This window comes from Harpia harpyja, chromosome 4 (genome assembly GCF_026419915.1).
Source record: "Harpia harpyja isolate bHarHar1 chromosome 4, bHarHar1 primary haplotype, whole genome shotgun sequence".
Taxonomy (NCBI): domain Eukaryota; kingdom Metazoa; phylum Chordata; class Aves; order Accipitriformes; family Accipitridae; genus Harpia; species Harpia harpyja.
In genome coordinates, this window is record NC_068943.1 from 59,166,326 (window position 1) to 59,184,868 (window position 18,543).

General features: G+C 39.4%; 1 protein-coding gene across 9 annotated transcripts in view; it reads left to right on the forward strand.

Moving 5' to 3' along the window:
* PELI1 (pellino E3 ubiquitin protein ligase 1) overlaps positions 1-18,543 on the forward strand; it is a 46,596-nt gene that overhangs the window by 13,263 nt on the left and 14,790 nt on the right. For 2 of the 9 annotated variants that reach the window (XM_052784206.1, XM_052784216.1), the window contains exon 2: positions 392-553. The exons of 5 other annotated variants lie outside the window; for them this stretch is intronic. In XM_052784206.1, the coding sequence (XP_052640166.1) occupies positions 499-553 (55 nt within the window). In that variant the 5' untranslated portion in view covers positions 392-498. Of the gene's footprint in view, positions 1-391; positions 554-14,139; positions 14,280-17,554; positions 17,773-18,543 lie in introns of those variants that run through there. 2 more of the 9 variants (XM_052784214.1, XM_052784207.1) reach the window with 2 other exon arrangements.

The window sequence follows — 18,543 nt, forward strand, 5'->3', positions numbered from 1 at the left end:
ACTTATCCAGTATAATTCCAGAACATACTCTTAAATTTCAGTAAATCTTGAGCATGCTGAAACCAACTGACTGGTAACTGAATTCTTTGAATAATTTTGAACAACTGACTGTTTGAGTTGCTCTGCACTAGCAATGCTGACTGGACACGAGTATATGCTATGTTCAAAGACATGTTATTTGTGCTTTTCTCAGAATGCATTTACTCCAGTGGATGCTGAGCCAACATTGATAAAACTCTATGAAACCATTCTTTACAGTGGCTGTGAGCAACAGGTAGACTTCCCACCTCTGCCTCTCCCAGCTGACAGTTCTCAATTGCTGATGCTAGCCATTTGGTGCTAATGTGGATGGGGCTTAACCATATGGTCTTGCTCTGACTTTCTCTCGCAGTGTTGAAAAATGTCCTGTCTGCACTAGCAGCTAACTGATCTGAACCCATTGTTGACAGCCACGATCATCAACAGGTCATTTTCCCTCTGCGAGTGTGACTTTTCATTATGTATCGTAAATCCAAGTGGAAGTGCGGTTACAATCTCGTGGTTCTTGGACACGGTGAGTTTACATCTACACAGTTGCTTTAAGAGAACAGACTTTTCTACTTGTACCTGAACTTCTTCTTTAGATGAAAAATTTGAAGAGAAATTTCAGTAACTACTTCTAGAATTCCCTTAAAATAGACCTTTTATTTATATCTTTAAGATTTTGGTTGAGATTAGTTGCTAGAAGTACAAGTGTAGAACAATACAAACTATTAGTATTGTCTTGCTGTTACTGTCTGTAACACTATTTGTTCTCTAAACATTGTGTTTTTTTAAAGCGGAGAGAGAATGGTTTAAGTTGTTCGTTGGACAGCATCTCTGTACAGCAACCACCAGCAGCTTTTATAAAACTGCAGATGATTATATTAGAGCTGCCTCCTCAGCTGTACCAAATTGTACTTTCTCATGCCCTAATGTTGAATTTCTACTGAAGGTTGTTTCCAGAGGCTCTGAGCTGATACAATATTTATTGCCTGCTGAGGCCTGTGCACACACATAGACCACCCGCTCCCCAGATCTGAGTTGTGCAGCCCTGCACCCTTTTTTGCTCCAGACCTACTGACCAGAGTTTTTCCACGAGCTGACTTCTCACTAACTTGAGACAAATTTAATCGCAAGCGTTTTCTAAGAGGTTCAGGGAGCTGTGTCTTAAGTTTTGTCATTAGTCTGACTATATGCCCTTCTTATGTGGTAGGCTTAAAATTCTTGCATTTCTTTCCATAGCTTTGTCTGAATGGATCTGTGGCTTGTTCTTTTTCCTTAGCCCTCTGGTTTGAGGACAACAGCTGCTGCCTCCTCTCGCTATTGCTTGCACCAAAGTAGTAATGTGGTGTTGTGAGAATATCAACTTTCCCTTGCTTGGACCAGTTTTCATACCAAGTTAATGCTAGCGAAATTGAGAGTACAACCTCAAGTACAATGTGTGTGATTAATAGTGAGAAGACTTTCGGCATATAACTTTGAAAATGCTTACAGTTTTATTTTACATCGCACGGGATTGGAGCAAATAGGCATGAGATGCTAATCATAATAATGTTTTTCATGATCAAAGGTATCAGTACTTCAATGGCTGCTATTTTTGTTTCAACTGCTGAAGTCCTATAACTAGTTATGAGCAGTCAGTATTGGTGGTTAACAGCCCCAAACATTTTAAGTATAGAAAATGCCACTTCATTATTTCATGTGAGTTTGCTGACTTGAATTCATGCTGCATGTTTACTTCAGTTTCTGATCAGCTGTGTATTCCACTGTGCCTCTCGATTTTCTGTCAAGTTTCTATCATGGGTGAATTCTTGTTTCAAAATTACTTAACTCTGCCAGTGCATTTCAAGGTGAAGCTCAACAGATAGTACAGTGTGGTTTGAAGCTTTAATAGTAGTATAGCTGTTAGAGCTTTGTTTTATCAACTCAGGAGTCTCATCTGTTAGGAAGAAGTTCCTATCTAATGAAATGTGGTAGGTCAGACAGGACTTACCATGTTCAAGTACTTGTGTATAAGCCAAAATACTTGCAACAAACTTAGTAAGAGGGTCATTCCTTAAGAGTTGTGGAACACAGTTGAAGCTAGTGGCTTGAGAAGCTGGAAGGTACCTGGCTTTTGAGTGCTTCATCTCTTCAGACAAACAGTACACAACTCAAATACTATAACTGACATTAAGCATTGTCTCTGACGGCACTGTAATTATTCTGAAGGTCTGGGGCTTATCCAAAATAAGAGTGGTGAATTAAATTATATGTCCAGCCCTGATCTGCTCTAGTACAGTCTTGCTTCAGTAGGCTTATAGCAGTCTTGCTTATGCTGGTTAATTCAGTTGCCTTCAATGCAGTTGAATCCTTACTTGCACCTGCATAATTGGGCTCAGGTATCAGATTTGGTGAGGTGACCTGGTAAATGAACAAAACCAGAATTTGGACTTCAGTTTCTTTTCCTTGCTAAGTATGCTTTTACTTTTTTTTCTTTTTTTGCACAGTATGCCTAGAAACAAAGTCCTGCCCAATACAATTGATCATCTGTTAAACAGATGAGCTACAAACCTCAGCTTTATTTTTGTGAAACATTTTGAAGGCTTAATATAATAATAAAAAGAGAGAGAGAACTTGGTCTGTTGCTACATTACTGTGCCAGGAAATAATCCTTCCTCCCTGACCAGTTCCTTAGCTGTTCCAGCCATGGTATGATGTAGTTTTATTTTTTTAACAATGGCTTTATTTAGATTATCCTTCTAACTAATGGTTTTGGCACGCTTTAAAAAGACGCTTAAGGAAGAGGATCTTGTTGCAGTATTCCAATCTGGACTAAACTTAGAGGCTGCAAGTATTTTTATTTTATTTAATTTGAGATTCTTCATTTGTGTCACAGTAAAAACTATCTTTGGAGCATGTTGAATTTGCAAGCAGTTATCTGAAAGGCTGAAGTTTTGTCAAAGGATGCAGTCTTCTGTACACTGGAGCTGCTTTAGATTACTCTGTGCATTTCTGGTTGGAAAGGGATTCCACGTTGCTTCCAATTAACAAGAAAGCTTTTCTTAGGATCTTTGATTTCAGTTGGCTGCCACTTCACTGGGAGTTTTGATTGTAATATTTCAATATCCTTTTGTGTTAGGTCTTCTGCTATCTTTGCTTAACTTTTGTATTCTGGACCTTTATTTTTGCAGGTAAAGACAAGTCTTGCTGCTTCAGTGTATACAACTATAGTGGTATTGTTTTGGGTTTAGGTAGACTTCTATATCAAAACTTAAGGAATAAGCACCATGCTATAACTTCGGGAGAAACACAGATATTTAAATATGTTAATAAAAAAATTGGTGAGTAACATATGTGGATGTTGGGACAGAAATCACATTTATTGTGATTGTATTAACCTTTTCATTTTGCTGAGTGAGCGCGGGAGACCTGAAAAGACAGGTCTAGGTATAAAAAGAAGCCCAGTAATTCCTAAACTTGCACCCCTTAATGTTAGGCTCAGTCCTGTTCTTAAAAGAAGGACCTAGGAGAAGTAAAACACACAGTTACTCCCACAGTTGGACTTTTCGCAAATCCCAGTCCAGCAAACATGAGCATGCTTAGTTTTAATACCAGAGGCAGTAAAAAATAGCTCTCCGTCGCAAAACTAGGAATGCACAGTTATTCCCAGAAGTGGTGCTTTGCTTCACAGGTGCTGAGCTCTAACTCACAGTTCTTGTTGGGCAAGTTTCAGGACTGAAGCTTGGTGTCGACAGTTGTGCTTCTGAATTTTGGCTGTGATGTTTGTATCCTTCTCTTCAGTAATTATAAGAAAAAAATTCTTATTTCTAATATGAGATAGGTACTATAACTTTGATATAATTTTTGTCATATTTAAAATCTATAGCCGTATATCTAATGTTACTGATACAAGTTCTTTCCCACCATGTTATTAAACTATACTTTCAAAATAAAAAGCTTAGATCACAGCTTGGTTTTAAAATGAAGACTTTTTTTAGAAGATAGGTTTTTTGTATTTGCCTGTTTTTATTGTTGTTTTTTAAAATTTTTATGCAATTAAAATGAAGTGTCTCCCTTCTAACAAGGAAAAAAAGCCTCAGTCAGCTTGGAAGTGGTTACTAAAAGAAAAATGCTTCACCTCAGAAACTAGTAAAATTATTGGAGCTGATAAACTCCTCATTATGTTGGTTTGGTAACATTCTATAGTGTTGATAGCATTTTAGGGTTGTTTGGTGCCCCTGACCTTGCATCTTTTTGTCCTAGCAGTCATGTCCTCTAGCAGGCTAGAGGAGGGCAAGCTTGTGACAGTGCTGTATTTATTTGTAGAGTTCAGAGTTTATTTTGGGGACATGAAATTCACACACTTTCATCAGTGAAATGCTAAAAGTACAGAATGACTTCAGAGTTCTAAAGAGTTTAAGTACAACAGTGGCTGTGAAGCCAGAGAGTCTTTTCTTTCCTTTATGTTTAGAGAATATATATTACTTCTATAGCTGGTGTTGAAGCTGAAGTGAGACTGAGCATGCTTGAGAATTTGTTTTTGAAATTCTAAGTGAAATGTCTGCCGCTAAGGTGCATTCAGGCAATACATACTACTAAAGGCAGCAACTTGCCTATTAGTTGTCTCAGCTGATCAGCCTGACAAACTTGTAGCCTTTGTCGCACTTGCCTGACACTTCATAAACTCATTCTGGTTGTTTAGTGTCAAATTGGCTATGTTGACTTTGCCATATTGGTAGTTCATTAGTTTTAGTATGTCTGTTGTATAGTTAGTTACTTGAATGGGCTTCCTTAAATGTTTTTTTTTTTACTTTGAATTTGTATTGGTCCAGGAGCTTGAATGTGGTCAGACATCTCTGCTGAGTCTGGGTAATAATTTCTTCGCATGTGCTAACTTGGTTGCCTATGACTGTTCATACCCACTGCAGCTGTATGGTGGTGTTCTGCTCTGCAAATGGATGACATGAGACATCTGTGAGCAGGAGGGTGACTAATGACAAGCAGCAAATTGAATGTGAGCAGGACTTCTGCAAACCTTTATGAATGCATGTGAATGAGGCACCACTGTGCTCAGTATGAGCAGCTGTTAGTAATTTGAAGAAATGTTCATAAACAATGTCAGTCCTGAGAGGGCTGCTCTACCCCTAAAAACTTGCAAAGATTACTTCTGAAGAGCCAGATTTCTTGGAATGAATGAGTCTGCAGTCAATGGCTAACTACAAAAGGGCAAGTGAAACAGTTCCTCCATACTAGATTATTACTAGTAACTTAGCTATACTAGAAAAACAGGACTTAAGGTTTCTGTGGTATGCAGAGGTGCACTTGAAGGTACCCAAACAGTAGTCCATTGGTAGCCTGTATGGGTATCTGGAGCGCACACTGTGAGTTAAAGTGGAGGCTTCTCTCAGCCTCTTTCTCAAGATTCAGAAAGGAAGAAGTCTGTATTATATTAACCAGTCACTTTGGTTAATAAATAAGTGCATGCTGTAAATCATGTGAAATTGATTTCAAAACTGTGTAAAGTACTACTGTGTTCTGAATTGTCTGGTACTGTTTAAAAATTACTTGGTCGTGGTGCTGTCAAAACTGCAACTTTTTGTGGCTATATGCTCTTTTTGGTATATTAGCCTATCCGTGTTTCCTGTTTCCTGAATGGAAAAATCTTTCTTTGAGAGAAAACGAGTAATTCTTTATACAGCTTAAAGCCTGCCTCTCAATGCATACAGGTACAAAGTGCAAAGCCAAGGGAATTGCTAGAAGTGAGTTTGCGAGTGTTAAGATACTTTTGCATTTACCTTTGCATGTCAGAGAAATGCCTGAAATGGGAAAGAAATGTAGATTTTCTTTCATGCATGTGCTAATTCAGATCTAGCCCAATCTGTAACTGCTCAGCTATACTTGGTTTTGAGGCTTCTTCAGGTAACTTTGAAATATGAGCTGATATCTACAGAGAACCAGAGTCGTAGCCATTTTGCTTGAGAACATTATGTGGAAAATAAGTAAACTTGCATTGGATGATAAATACACTGAGCTTGTGTCCCCAAACCTTAATTTTAGGAATCTTAGCAATTTCTAGGCCAAATCTTGAAGGTTTGTATTCACACTGAATTCTGTTGAGTTTGGTGGATCAAGGAAGAACATAATATTTTTTGTCTTCAGGAGCACTTTCCTGACAGGTAGAATTACTGAGAATCAAATTGCTGTCTTTCTAATGTAATTACATTAGGGTTAGTGAAATGACTTAACACCACTGAAAATGCAAGGGCAGTCCATGAAACTACCAGCTGAACATTTTTAACGCTGCCTAGCAATGGGTGCACACTTTGACTATTGCTGGAAAAGTGTTCTGCCACAGTGACTGTCAGTATCCCTGTACTCTACTAATTTAACATTACTTTTGTCTTCATATGCTAGATCTTTGTCTGATTTTTCTTTCCTCATTGACATACTCTGAGAGGACAAAAAGCAATACAGATTCTGGAGAGCATGGCTAGTTTAAAAAACAAACATGCCACTATCTTGGTACAAAAACACATTTGGTGTTTTTCAAAAATGTATCTTATATAACCCACACACTTGAAAATATTTTTCCGTTAGAGTTGTTCTGGTTGTAACTGAGCACTATACTAACTTAAAGTTGCCATATTCAGCTAGATACCTTCTCTTATTTGAAGGTAACATTCTTCTGTATACATAGCAAATTGAAAACTTGAAACTAGTGACACCTTGAAAACTTCCAACTGTAAGTCAAAAGTTAAATATACCAGTTTCCTTAGCTCTTAATTAAAAATGGACCATATGGTCAGACCGAAGTCCCTTGGGTCCCTATAGAGGTAGTACAGCTTCATCTCCATGGTTGAGGTACTCTATCCTTGGTTTTTTTTTGTGAATATTTATTTGGCAAAATAATGCCAAATGTCATATGTGACAAGAGCCAAGAGTACCTATCGGCTCTTTCCTTGTACCTGTAAACAAGAAACTGGATTTGTGTTTCAACCAAGGAGTAAAATTTAGGAATGGCATCCCTAGCACTGAATTCTTCCTACTCTTTGGGGATGACCTTCCTGTTGTTAGGTGTTAGTGCCCGCATAGAGGTAAAGTGCAACTGCCTGTTTATTTTTATAAGCAGCAAACCTCTTATCCAAATTGGATTAGAAGTGTAGGAAGTAAAGTATTACTCCTCTCTAGATATGCTAAATCATGCATTGCCCATGGGATTATAAAGGAAAGAAAAAGATATAACCAAATAGCATGGGATTTTTTTCTCTAAGCAGTAACAAACTGGGAACAGGTAGGTGATCTAACATGAGGAGGTGGAGGAGATACTTGAACTTTGTCCTGTTTGAATTGCTGGCTGTAGGAGACGATCAACATGGAAACTTAAGTGTGCAAAAAGTTAGTTTTGTGTTTATGTATAAATACAAGTTGTATTAGCATAAAAGCTGGTTCACTTTACTCATTAAGAGACAGCTTTTAATGTATCTGGAGATATTTCAATATACCTCTATTAGAAACCTATTGCATATGCAAAGTAATCAATTCTTGTTCTCTTGGGTTGTTGCCTAAAGTAACCTTTGTTCTGTACCTGAGCTTATACAGCACTATTTAAAATATTTGTAGAAAGATATGCTTGAATGTCAGAAATACAGGAAACTGAGGTACCAAACCAGCCATTTATGTGTAGGGCTGTAATACTTCCTATCAGGCCACTATAAAAACTTGACACTTTGCTTGCAGAGAGTAGGCAGACCTCTGACAGCTATCCAGAGGTATGTAGGTCATATGCTTTTATATGTAAATACTGGACATGATATATTTAGAAAGGGCCAGGTTTTATACCTTATATAAAGACTGTCCAAAGCTTGAAGTTAGGAGGAGGAGGAATATAGTAAGATGATATGTTTATTAGGAGTGACTTACAGAATATTCAGGTATGAACTACAGGCTTGGGGCGTTCACATGGTGAGGTGAGGAGAGCAGTGTGGAGGTTATCCAGCGCCTTTTTTTACTGGAATTGCAGATGAACTACCGTTAAAATGGTGAGTGTAAAGAGCGTAGTAACAGTGTGGTGAGGAATTAGGATAAAACATAGGGAAACTCTATTGGATAAATATTGGCTTTTGTGCTTGACGACCTCTCCTAGTGAAAAGGTACTTGCCTTAAGATACTTATTTGTGTGATGTGGGAGTTGAATAGAAACTGTACCAAATAGTTTTTAAACTTTGTCCCTCTTAAGATACTTTTTTCCTAGAATGTGAGTGTGGGGAGCCAGCCAGTTACAGCTGAATTTCTATAACTGAATACTTTTTCTGTCCTTTTTTTGCTAATCAATGTGAAATGTTTTTCATCACTGAAAGTGAGGCAAAGATGTGTTAATACATCTAGCGACTGTCTGTCTGAACTTTTTCTGAAGAAGTCCATGGTCAAACGATCTAGCTTTGTGGGAATGAAAACTTTCAGGTAATGCAGGTTCAGCTAGTTCTCCTAGAAGGTACCTTAAAAGTTTTGCAAGCAGGAAAACTACTTCTTGGAAATGAATTCAAATTGGGCCTCCCTTTATTTAGGGGAAACCATAATACCTGAAGCTCAGTGAATCTGAGTTCTGCTGTTCAAAGAACGCAGAACTACAGATAAAAAGTTCTTCGAGGAAGTGCTTGTGCATGGCCTAGGTTAATTGAACTTGCAGGTATGGTATTTGACTTGCAGAGTTTTCAAGATCCAGAAATGTTCCTGCAGAACTTTAAAAAAAACAAAACAAAAAACCCCCAAAAACCAAACCTACAAACAAACAAAAAACTTTCACAATAGCTGTTTCCAGGTACCTGGGAAACTCAAGTTTACTGTCTTGGAAAGAAGCCTGGTACAACTACATCTGTGTGTTTCTGACTTGGCAGATGGCTTACATCAGTTTGACCTTTTGGGAAACGAATGTGTTTTCTTCAGAATGATGCTTTACCTATCATCCTTTCAGTCTTGGACTTTTAGGAATCCATCATGTCAGATGCTTCAGGCCATTCTTGAGAAGGCCAGGTGAAGGACCATCTTAAGAGCAGCTCCATTCCTGAATGTCTTACTTGGGCAATGATTGCTGAGTGTAGAGTTCTGTACTGTCAGTACTGAACTGCTTATTGGAACACATTTTTTGTGTGAAGCTAAGGGTATGCTGTGGGTCTCACCCTTTCAAGTGTTTAATCAGTCCAAGCAATCTTTGGTGTGGCTACAGCAAGCTCTCTGCAGTAATTTTTGCCAATTGTTTTATTTTAAGCAAATGTTGAATCAAACAGTCATAGGAAGGCTGTGAACAAATATAAAGCTCCAGACTGGTCTGCAAGACTGCTTGTCAGCTGCAGTTCTCTAGCATTTGGTATGCCTTTCCTATTTCCCGAGGGAATGTGTGTCTTGAGAGACTGTTTCATACTTAAAGCTCCCAGTCTCTTGCAGTAATAGCTCGATATCTGGGAAGCCAACTCCTGCTTTGAGCAGGAAGTTGGACTAAATGACCTCCTGAATTATGCTGTGATTCTGTGAAGTCCCTTACAAGGAAAGGAGTTGACTCAGACTCTTGGAAACATACAAGTAAATAAGAGTCAGTAGTCCTGTTCTCCTTTAGGTATTTCTTTATTCCTGCCTGAGATTCCTTCAGCTTATAGTAAGGTCAACTATGAAATATGTTCTCAGTCCAAGGATCAGAAATCTTGTGTGTGCTTTTTCTTGATGGGGTCGCTCCCCTAGGAAGTTGAAAATACTGAGTTGGTAGTGCTGAAAGCCATGTGTGCCTACTAAAGCAGAGATCAAACTGAAGACAGAGGGCCAATTGTTTGTTTTCTTCCAGTCTGCAGGATGGGATATGCATTGATGGTAACATGCTGTCCTTGAGTAGAAGAGGAGCTTCCCTGGTGTACCTGAGGAGCAGGCACACAAAGATCTAAGGGTGGAATAGGACTTGTAAGAAATGCTTAATAGGTTTGTCTGATGGCAAAGTATGACTCGTGTCACGGGAAATGACTCTGCAGCGTGATGATTTGTTGCCTCTCTGTAACTAGGCTACTGCAGCTTCAGCGACGAATAGCTCCACAGTTGCCTAAGCATCACCATGGTTGCTGGATGACAGACATTTTTGAGTTGGCAAATCCCTTTGAAGGAGAATTTTCTGTGCCTTAAGAACTTCGGATTCTACTTGGGTCTTTTACTCAGCTGTCCTGCAAATCTAATTAGCTTCTACCCCTTCCAGAAGTGGTCAGTGTGGAAGAGTTCATAAAGTACCATCTACCCTTCATGTTACAGAAACTTGAGATGCAGAAGTGTTCTTCTCTGAAGGCTGTAGCTATAACAATGGACCTTTGTTTGCTCTGCCCTTAGAATAATTTTCTGACTTCTTGCCACAAGGCACCACACAGTAGGGCAGGGGATTAGGTCATTTCCATCCCCCCTCCTCTTCCTGCAGATTATTTGATTAACATTTCTATTGTATACTCTAACTAGCATGTTCTTGGCTTCAGGCTGCTTCCCCCCCATAATCTCCTTAAAGCACTGTAGTATGACTTTATTAACTGTATAACATGGGAACTCCTTGCAGAGATTACATGTGACATAACACAGTGAAAGATAAATGGGGCTGGCAAGTCAGTCATGTTCCCTCCTTTCTTTTTCCCCTGTGCACCTGGGGTTAGACTTCTGGGAACCCCGTAACAGTGTTAATGCTTTGCAACGCATGAAATAATATGTCTTTTTTGGGTATTATTGGCTTTGATCAGAGTTCAGCCACTGACTTCGTGGGAAACAGAATTAAGGTGGTGTATAGTGCATGTTCAGCCTTCAGTATTGAGTGTACAAATATACTTTCCCCTTGGGACCGTTACAGATGCTAGTCTTCCACATTTTTGCTCTCTTTTCTCAGTGTTTCCTTCAGTCTCCATTCCTCTGTACCCTGTGTGCAGCAATTTCAAGCACTTGTCCTGTGTGGGGCTTTTATTCCACTCCCTGCCTATTTTGTTAAATAAAATTATCAACAGACATGTTTAAAATGTCTGTCTTGAAATTTAGCAGTAATATACTGATCAGGTTAACACTATCTAGGATGAGGAGCTTGCCATTCAGGCTTCTCGGCTGTCTGCATGCTAGAGGCATAGCATTGCCCTTTGCCCGTATCTGCAAGGCTGTCTTTTTAACTGATATAGCTAGAAACGCATTCCTCTTCAAAGCTCATTTTGAATGTCATGTGAAATCACATAATTATTCCAAACTGTACAGCATCTGCTCATGAGTCAGATAGAAGAACATGACGATAGAGCCCTTTATTTCTTCAACAACTTCAAGGAAAGAACCTCCCCTGCAGTTAAGTATCACTTCATGAAATTAGCAGTGCTACAGATTTCATTGTTTTAGTCTGGCATGGTCGGCAGCATCTCTGCTCCAGGAAAAATCAGATAGCTTGCCTAGTGACAGCACACTTGTAGGCATTTGCTTCCATTCCTCAAGGAACTGCACGGTTCTTGTGTGGAGTGGAAATCATTAAACCCCCCTCTTAATAAAAGTGAGGGACAATGTTGACACAAGAACAGATGAGTAAACACAGGCAGGGAAACAAAGTGGCTAAAACTCTGCAGGGTGAGTTCAGAAGCAGCTGTGTAGCAGTGTGGCTAGAGGCAAAATAAACTCTCAAAAAACCTGCTTTAAGATGGGGCACAATTAGCTATGAAAAGGGCATTATATGGTGTATTTGTTTGATAGCGGAAGACTGTGCTCCAGAATACTGTGGGTCACTAATACAAAAGCAGGTGGGATGTACAGATAAGGATTGTTATCTGTGGGAGACTGGGCTGGGCAGTAGAAGGCATATCCACCTGCAGTTGCTCATTCTGTAGCTTCTTATGTGGCTGCAGCGTGAAGTAATCCACAAGCTTATTAACCTGGACTCTGAACAGTGGCATCTGTAAAATGAAAAAATAAAGGAGCTCTAGAAGAAAATTCGTCTTTAAGTTCTGCTTTTCAGAATGAACACTTTTGAAACAGTACAACTCGAGTGTTATGGCTTGTGTGAGAAAAGTAATGCAACCTAAAAGTGGTCATACCAATGTAACTTATCACTACAGTTGAATACCTGAATACAAAGCACCTTTTGTACTCTTGTTGCCATATCTGTGTGTTAAGTGATACTAATACAGTCCTGATGTGGTTTTCTTTACAAAAAAAAAAAAAGGGGGGGGGGAACCCCACAAAACCAAACCCTTAGCTCTGATTAAAACAGTATTAAAGCTGCCAACCTTGTATATAGGCCAGGACAAAGTATAAAATACTTGAAGGTGAAGGGGTGGGGTTGGGGCGACGCTTCCACCCCAGTAAAAAGTGCCATTTTAAGGTTCTGCAAGTTAACCAGAGGAAAAGCTAGGTTCATGTGCCAGTAGCGTGAGGCCGTTGATTTTTGGCAGGGAAGAGGGCTCAACTTCAATCTCAAGATGAGTCTCTGGCTTTACAGATGAGATTGATTCAGAAGGTCTCTATCCCCTCACTTGCTTTGGTATAGTGGGTTTACAGAATAAACCCGCAAACAGATAAGCAAAATTATTTGGGTTAAAATGGCTGGGGTTTATGTGTTGTTTTGGGTTTTCTGTAAGCCCTTTACCAGTTTAGTAATCTGATAGTGGTGATAATGAGCATACCATCTCAGATCAGTATTCAGTAGCATGGTTTTTATGGTGGCCAGAAGAAGAGTGGGAACAAGGGAGCACCTGTACATTGATGTTTCTCCAAGTACTTCTCAGTGTTCAGCAGCTGCAGCTCAATCACTTCCGTAGAGCGAAGTGATATCTTTGTGCTTAGTAATCTATGATAGGAGGAAAAAAAAAGTGTCTTTGAGCCTATGTGTAGTTTTATTATCCAGAATGTTCTGTGGTAAGGTGTTGCGCAGTTGAGTTTTTCAAGTAGGTGACAAGATCCCGTAACAGGGCAGCCTTATGGTATTACTTAAGGGAGGGTTGGCTGTGGAGTACAGGTCGAGGAGAGAGAAAACAGGGATGCATTCACCTTGTTCTCAGCAGCAAAGCTGACTTATGTGGACTTGCAACTTACACTGTGTTATGGCATTATGAACAAAAAGCTTGTTCGACAGTGCTTAGCTTTGAGTGCTGAAAAAAAACCGAGAAGGTAAACCAACTTTTAAAAATGTGGACAGATCAGGGAAACCAGTCCATAAAGTTGCGCTTGCAAAATTGAGGTGGCAAGCCAAGGAAGGAGCAGCAGAAATGGGAGTGATAGTTGCCTCTAGAACTTCGAGATGTCAAACGTCAGCCTGCATATACATCACTTGAGCCAGGGTAACCATGTACACCTTCTTGGCCCACTACAACTGTGATGTAAAATGTGATGTAAAGGTTAAGCTTCTGCGTCATATTATGCTTGCACCTGCCTCAGAGCATTTGCATGATCAAATCTAAGAGGCGGTAACTTGGAAGCTGTGGTAACTTGATCACCATTTTACAGCTCAGACATTTAAATTATCCCACCCACTGGGTTGATGCAGTGATTTAGATGTTAGTGGAGTAAGAAATGAGCTCAGAACCTGGTCTGGCATGTGCAGATTTGTCTTTCTAAACATGCATCTTACAAGAATGAGCTGTTACAGTATCATTGGCCATGGGAGTCCAGTACACACAGGTGGTGTCTGCAGGTGTGTTGTGTGTCCAATTCTATAGCAGTAGTGAAAATGGGGATAGCAGTGCCTGAAGACTTTCTGCTGGTTTAATTCTCACTGTATTAAGAAATCACTTTTTGTGTGGGAGGTGGGGAAAGCTAGCTGGGCTAATAAATGATGATTAAAAAAAAAAAAAAAAGATGGTATAGCATGCCTGGGTACAGTTATGTAAGAGAAGTGGAGAAGGAAATAGATCAGTGTTTCTCTGAGAACCTCATCCACAGAGCTGCTGGAGAACTGGGCTGCAGGATTGTTCTCAACACACCCTCCGCTTCCTTTTTTCCTTTTTGGGGCCAGAGATGGATGAATTTATGGAGCGGCAAGCAGGATGCAGGCTCTGACTCCAGCCAATGGTGCGTGGTGCAGTGGTGTTTACCTAGCTTACGCAAGGCAGAGCCAGCCCCTCTTTAGTCAGAAGGCGCTACCCACAGCCTAAGTAAAAGCACACAGAGCAGAGGCACTCAGTCTGGCAGTTCCTGGGGGTTTAAAGGAGTTGGTGGATTTTGGCTGGTTTTAAACAAGATCAAAGGGGTGGGTTTTTTTCTTCTCTACTGTGTAGAAATACTGAAAGGACAAAAAGATACTGGTAAGTGCTCTGCATGCCATCGCTTTTCCCTTCTAGTGTTGAACTGTTTCAGCCTCTCTTCTAAAAGCCTCCTCAGTTACAGTGTTTTTCAGTGAGAAGTTGAAAGATAGTTCAGTGATGTGGTAGAAAGGAAATCTGAGAACAGGCAGTGTGTCTGCAGGCTGCCCTTCCACCTAAAATAGGAAGAGACATTCAAAGTGCATAGTATGAAAAACGTTTCTCATTCGTAAGAAGTGTCAGTTGCTTCTCGTTTTTTAGGGTGCAGAGCAAGATGCCTTGAAACTGTCATCATTACCTAACAAAATCATACCAAGGGGAATTTTTCATAAAGCTGTTAAATATTTGTGTTGTCTAAACCAAAAAAAGGCTTTAAATGTAATTGTAACTCATTTTTGCAAGATGATGTAGTATGCTATGTGAAAAGGCTTTAGTGTAATACAAACACCTATTTAGCTGACACTTTGGTACATAAACTGCCTCATCAGGAAGTCAGAGGCTCATAAAAAGCAAAACGGTAATGTTCAGATCTGTAGAACAAGAAGTCATTGTGGTTTTCTGCAAGCACAGGGTCCTTGGCAGTGTATTCTAGTTCAGGTGCATCAGACAGTAGATGTCCTTGGGCTCAGTTATCAAAGCATAAAAAGCTCCATCTATTTGCATAATGGCCCTTTTAGAAATAAAATGCCTCTGTTTTGGTATAAACTCTTAATCTGTATATGGAAGTTGTGCTTCTGTCACCAACTTGCAATGAAAGTTGGGACTGCTTATTTTTAAGGTAATACTGTATAATTTGTCTGAAGGCAGTAAAGAGGATAACTTTCAAGGATCCTGACTGCAAAGTTCTCTATCAGAACCATACTTTCACCACATTGTACCAGTATTGTATGAAGTTTTTTGTTTTACTGCTTTTATTTTGCAAGGCACTCCCTGAAGATACAAATAGGTAGTGCTATGGCTAATGAACATCTAAGGTTGTTCTGCCAGCATGCCTCTGTTGTATTGTTTTATGGCTTCATATATTACAGGTTATATAAATAATCTTCATTTGATAATCTGAGTATGAAATCAAAACTATCCCTTTCTAACAAAACATACTGAGCTTGTAGTAGCAGCCAAAGTGCAAGTACAGCCAAAAACTCATGTAGAAAGCTGGAAATTAATCTTCTTGAGTAGCTCGTGTGAATAAGTTTCACAGGTAGCTCAGCTGACTGAGCAAGTACAACCTGTAGCATTTGGCCCTTGCGCTGCAGGGGTGGTCAACAGAGGAGCTTTGCCTTGTGCGAGGTTGTGTGCATCGTCACTGGTATATCCAAAAGCTGATGTGGAGAACATGGGTGGTAAGGGGGTGTAGACTGCATGTAAATGTAGCAGTTTAACTGGTGAAGAACTTTCTCAGCTAATTAAGGTTATACATAATATTGCAGTGACAGCTGTAAAATAGACACCTTGTGCTAAAAGACAAATGTTTTCAGCTTCCCACACGCAGTCTGAATTACATCATTCATAACCTGTAGGAGGCTATCGTGGTTTCCTCAGGGGAGGATCAGCTGTTACTTTTCTTAACTGAAAAAAACGCTGGATATTTTTTTTTCCGGGGGAATATTTTCAGAATTGATTTTTTTCAGTCTGTTGGAGTGGATCGTTAGGAGTTACATAAATCTTCCAGGCTTAATATGCCCAGACACATTCTCATCTTATCAACAGCAGTTCAGAATAACAGGACTGAAATTATGGTATGATTGAAATCAGGCCCCTGTGCTTAGGTGGTTTTTTCCATCTTCTGAACAGGAATGCTATTTTTGACTACTGTCATAAAGTACAGATTTTCATATAGGTGCCTGTAATAGAAGTCTTGTTGTAAAACACTTGCCTTGTTCATTGAACAAAGATGCTTGTCCTCACAGCGCTGTTTCTGACTTTTATAAAATTGCTGAGAACTGCTCAGACTTGCTTCTGAGGCTGAAACAGAACTTGAAGTAGGACACTGGATGCCAATCTGACTAAAACTGCTGTTTCTTAGACTGGAAAAAGTTAGCTGTAACCTTGGTGCAAAGCAGGAGGTTTGTTCTTGTCTATCAAGTTAATGCCCCTTTGAAAGTGTCTTATAGGCAATGTGCTTTTTTTGTGTGCTGTGACTCTTGCATGACTTGTTTCCAGGATGACCAGCCTACTACTGGCAGATGTCCATGGTAGAAATATGCTTTCATTCTCTTTATGAGAATGAAAAACCCCTCTATTGAGATTTTTCAGATGATCTCAAGGCACAGCAGCAGATAGTTGTTTGCATTGTTTTATGCTTGGTATCCTGTGCAGGAGAGACCACTCGCTTGTTTCAGAGCTTGGCCTTGTTGTCTTATTTTCAATGCTTTCAATTATCATAAGACACTCTTGTGTGTATAGTGGATGGCTAAGCTTATTCAGAGGTTATAAAAGAAAAGGCGAACAGTGTAGACTAAGAAAAGAATAAGCCATACAAAAGCAAAAGGCTGGACTGACTTTCCACACTAGCAAGGCTTACTCTTTTTTTATTTTGTGCTGAAAAACTCCATTTTCTGGAAAGGAGACAATTATCCTTCCTTAGAAAGGTGAAGTAGTGCTACTGATCTAAAGTGACAATGCAGTTTGCATACATAACAGCTGTATCACAATACCTTTCCTATGCATCTGTAGTGAAGACAGAATATGGCTAATCTTGAAAGTGGAATATAAAACCTGCTGAACTTAAAGTTTCAGGTATGTGTGTGAAGGAAATGTGAGCTTGTTTTTAACTGGAAACCGGGAGAAGTATGAAAACTATGGTTGATAAACATACATTCTTCTGCATGTTCTTTTACCCAGGTGATCGCTTCAGTAAAAACTATTTTAATAAAAGCTTCCAAAAGGATTGCTAGGAAAAACAGTTAAAGGAGAATAACTTTCCAGTGGTGATTTAACAGTCATGTAGAAGAAAGTGATTTCTCAATCTTTGTCTCAGCTTTCAGAAACATAGTGATGCAAGGACCTGATTCCTTGTTGCTCGCACCTGTGGAGATCAGCAGTAACGTCGTTGATATTGTTTGTGAAATCTGGCAACCTGGACTTGATGGGGACTTGTAATCAAACAAGAAGTTGGTCTCCTGGGAATTACTTTGGGTTTTGGGTGGTTGGTTTTTTTTTTTTTTACTTCTCTTGTCACTTACTGCCTCTTCTTGTTCTATGCTTGCAAATATCTTCATCTTGAGAGACTAGTATTCTGCATGGATCCCTTGTGTCTCACAGTGACTGTAACTTTGGTATTCTGGTCCTTTGAATCTGGAAGTCAAGATTTGCCTTTGAAGAGATGAGACGTAACCATAGAAGAGAATATGCAGCACTGAAATACTGTGCGTGCGTTCAGAGGAGTTTGGTTTCTGATCTTGCAGTCGCAAGGTTGCCCAGTGGAAATTGGAGTGCTAAAGAACTTGAATGTGTAAATGGATGTTGGCAAACTTGGGTCCTACTTGTGTTTTGTCAGGTAACTGCACTATTCAATGTGAATTCTTTTGAAGAGCAGTATGGGATTTTAAATCCAAATAAAGCTATAGACTGTAATGTGTAAATCTCACAGGGTAGAGTAAGGGTAAATCAGGAGGGTAAGGATAAAGTTTTGTTTCATTGGTAATGGAGTTGCTCATAATTTATGTCTAACTGATCAAAAGTGTAGCTAAGGTGCATGTTTCAGTTGCTTGATGAAATTGTGTTGGGCTTCCTAAAATTAATTGCATTCCTAGAATAATTTAGGTTGGGAGGTTGTCTGGTCCAGTCCCCCTGCTCAAAGTGGGACTGGACTGCCTTAGATCAGGTTGTTCAGGGCCACGTGCAGCTGAGGTTTGAGTATCTACAAGATTGGAGATCCCACAACCTCTCTGGATTGTTTTTTTTCCCCAATAGCTAATCAGGATTTTCTCTGTTGCAGCTTGTCTGTTGCTTCTTGTCCTGTCACTGCATACTTGTCAGAAGGACTAGATTATATTTTTTCCGTATCCTACCTGATTTAACATGGAATTGCTGAGGGAAGAGCTGGATATGAGAATTGCAAGGATAGTAAATGGAGAGCTACAAATAGCAAATTGTATAAAAATAAAAACATCAGTAGACAAGCTGTCTTATGCTTTATTTCTAAAAGCCAAAAAGAATCCAAACCTTAGAATATGTAGATATAGACTATAAAGATGATGATAATATAAAAATGGGGAAAAAATTCCAATTTTTGCATCTGAATCAGCATTTTTTTATTTTAATATAC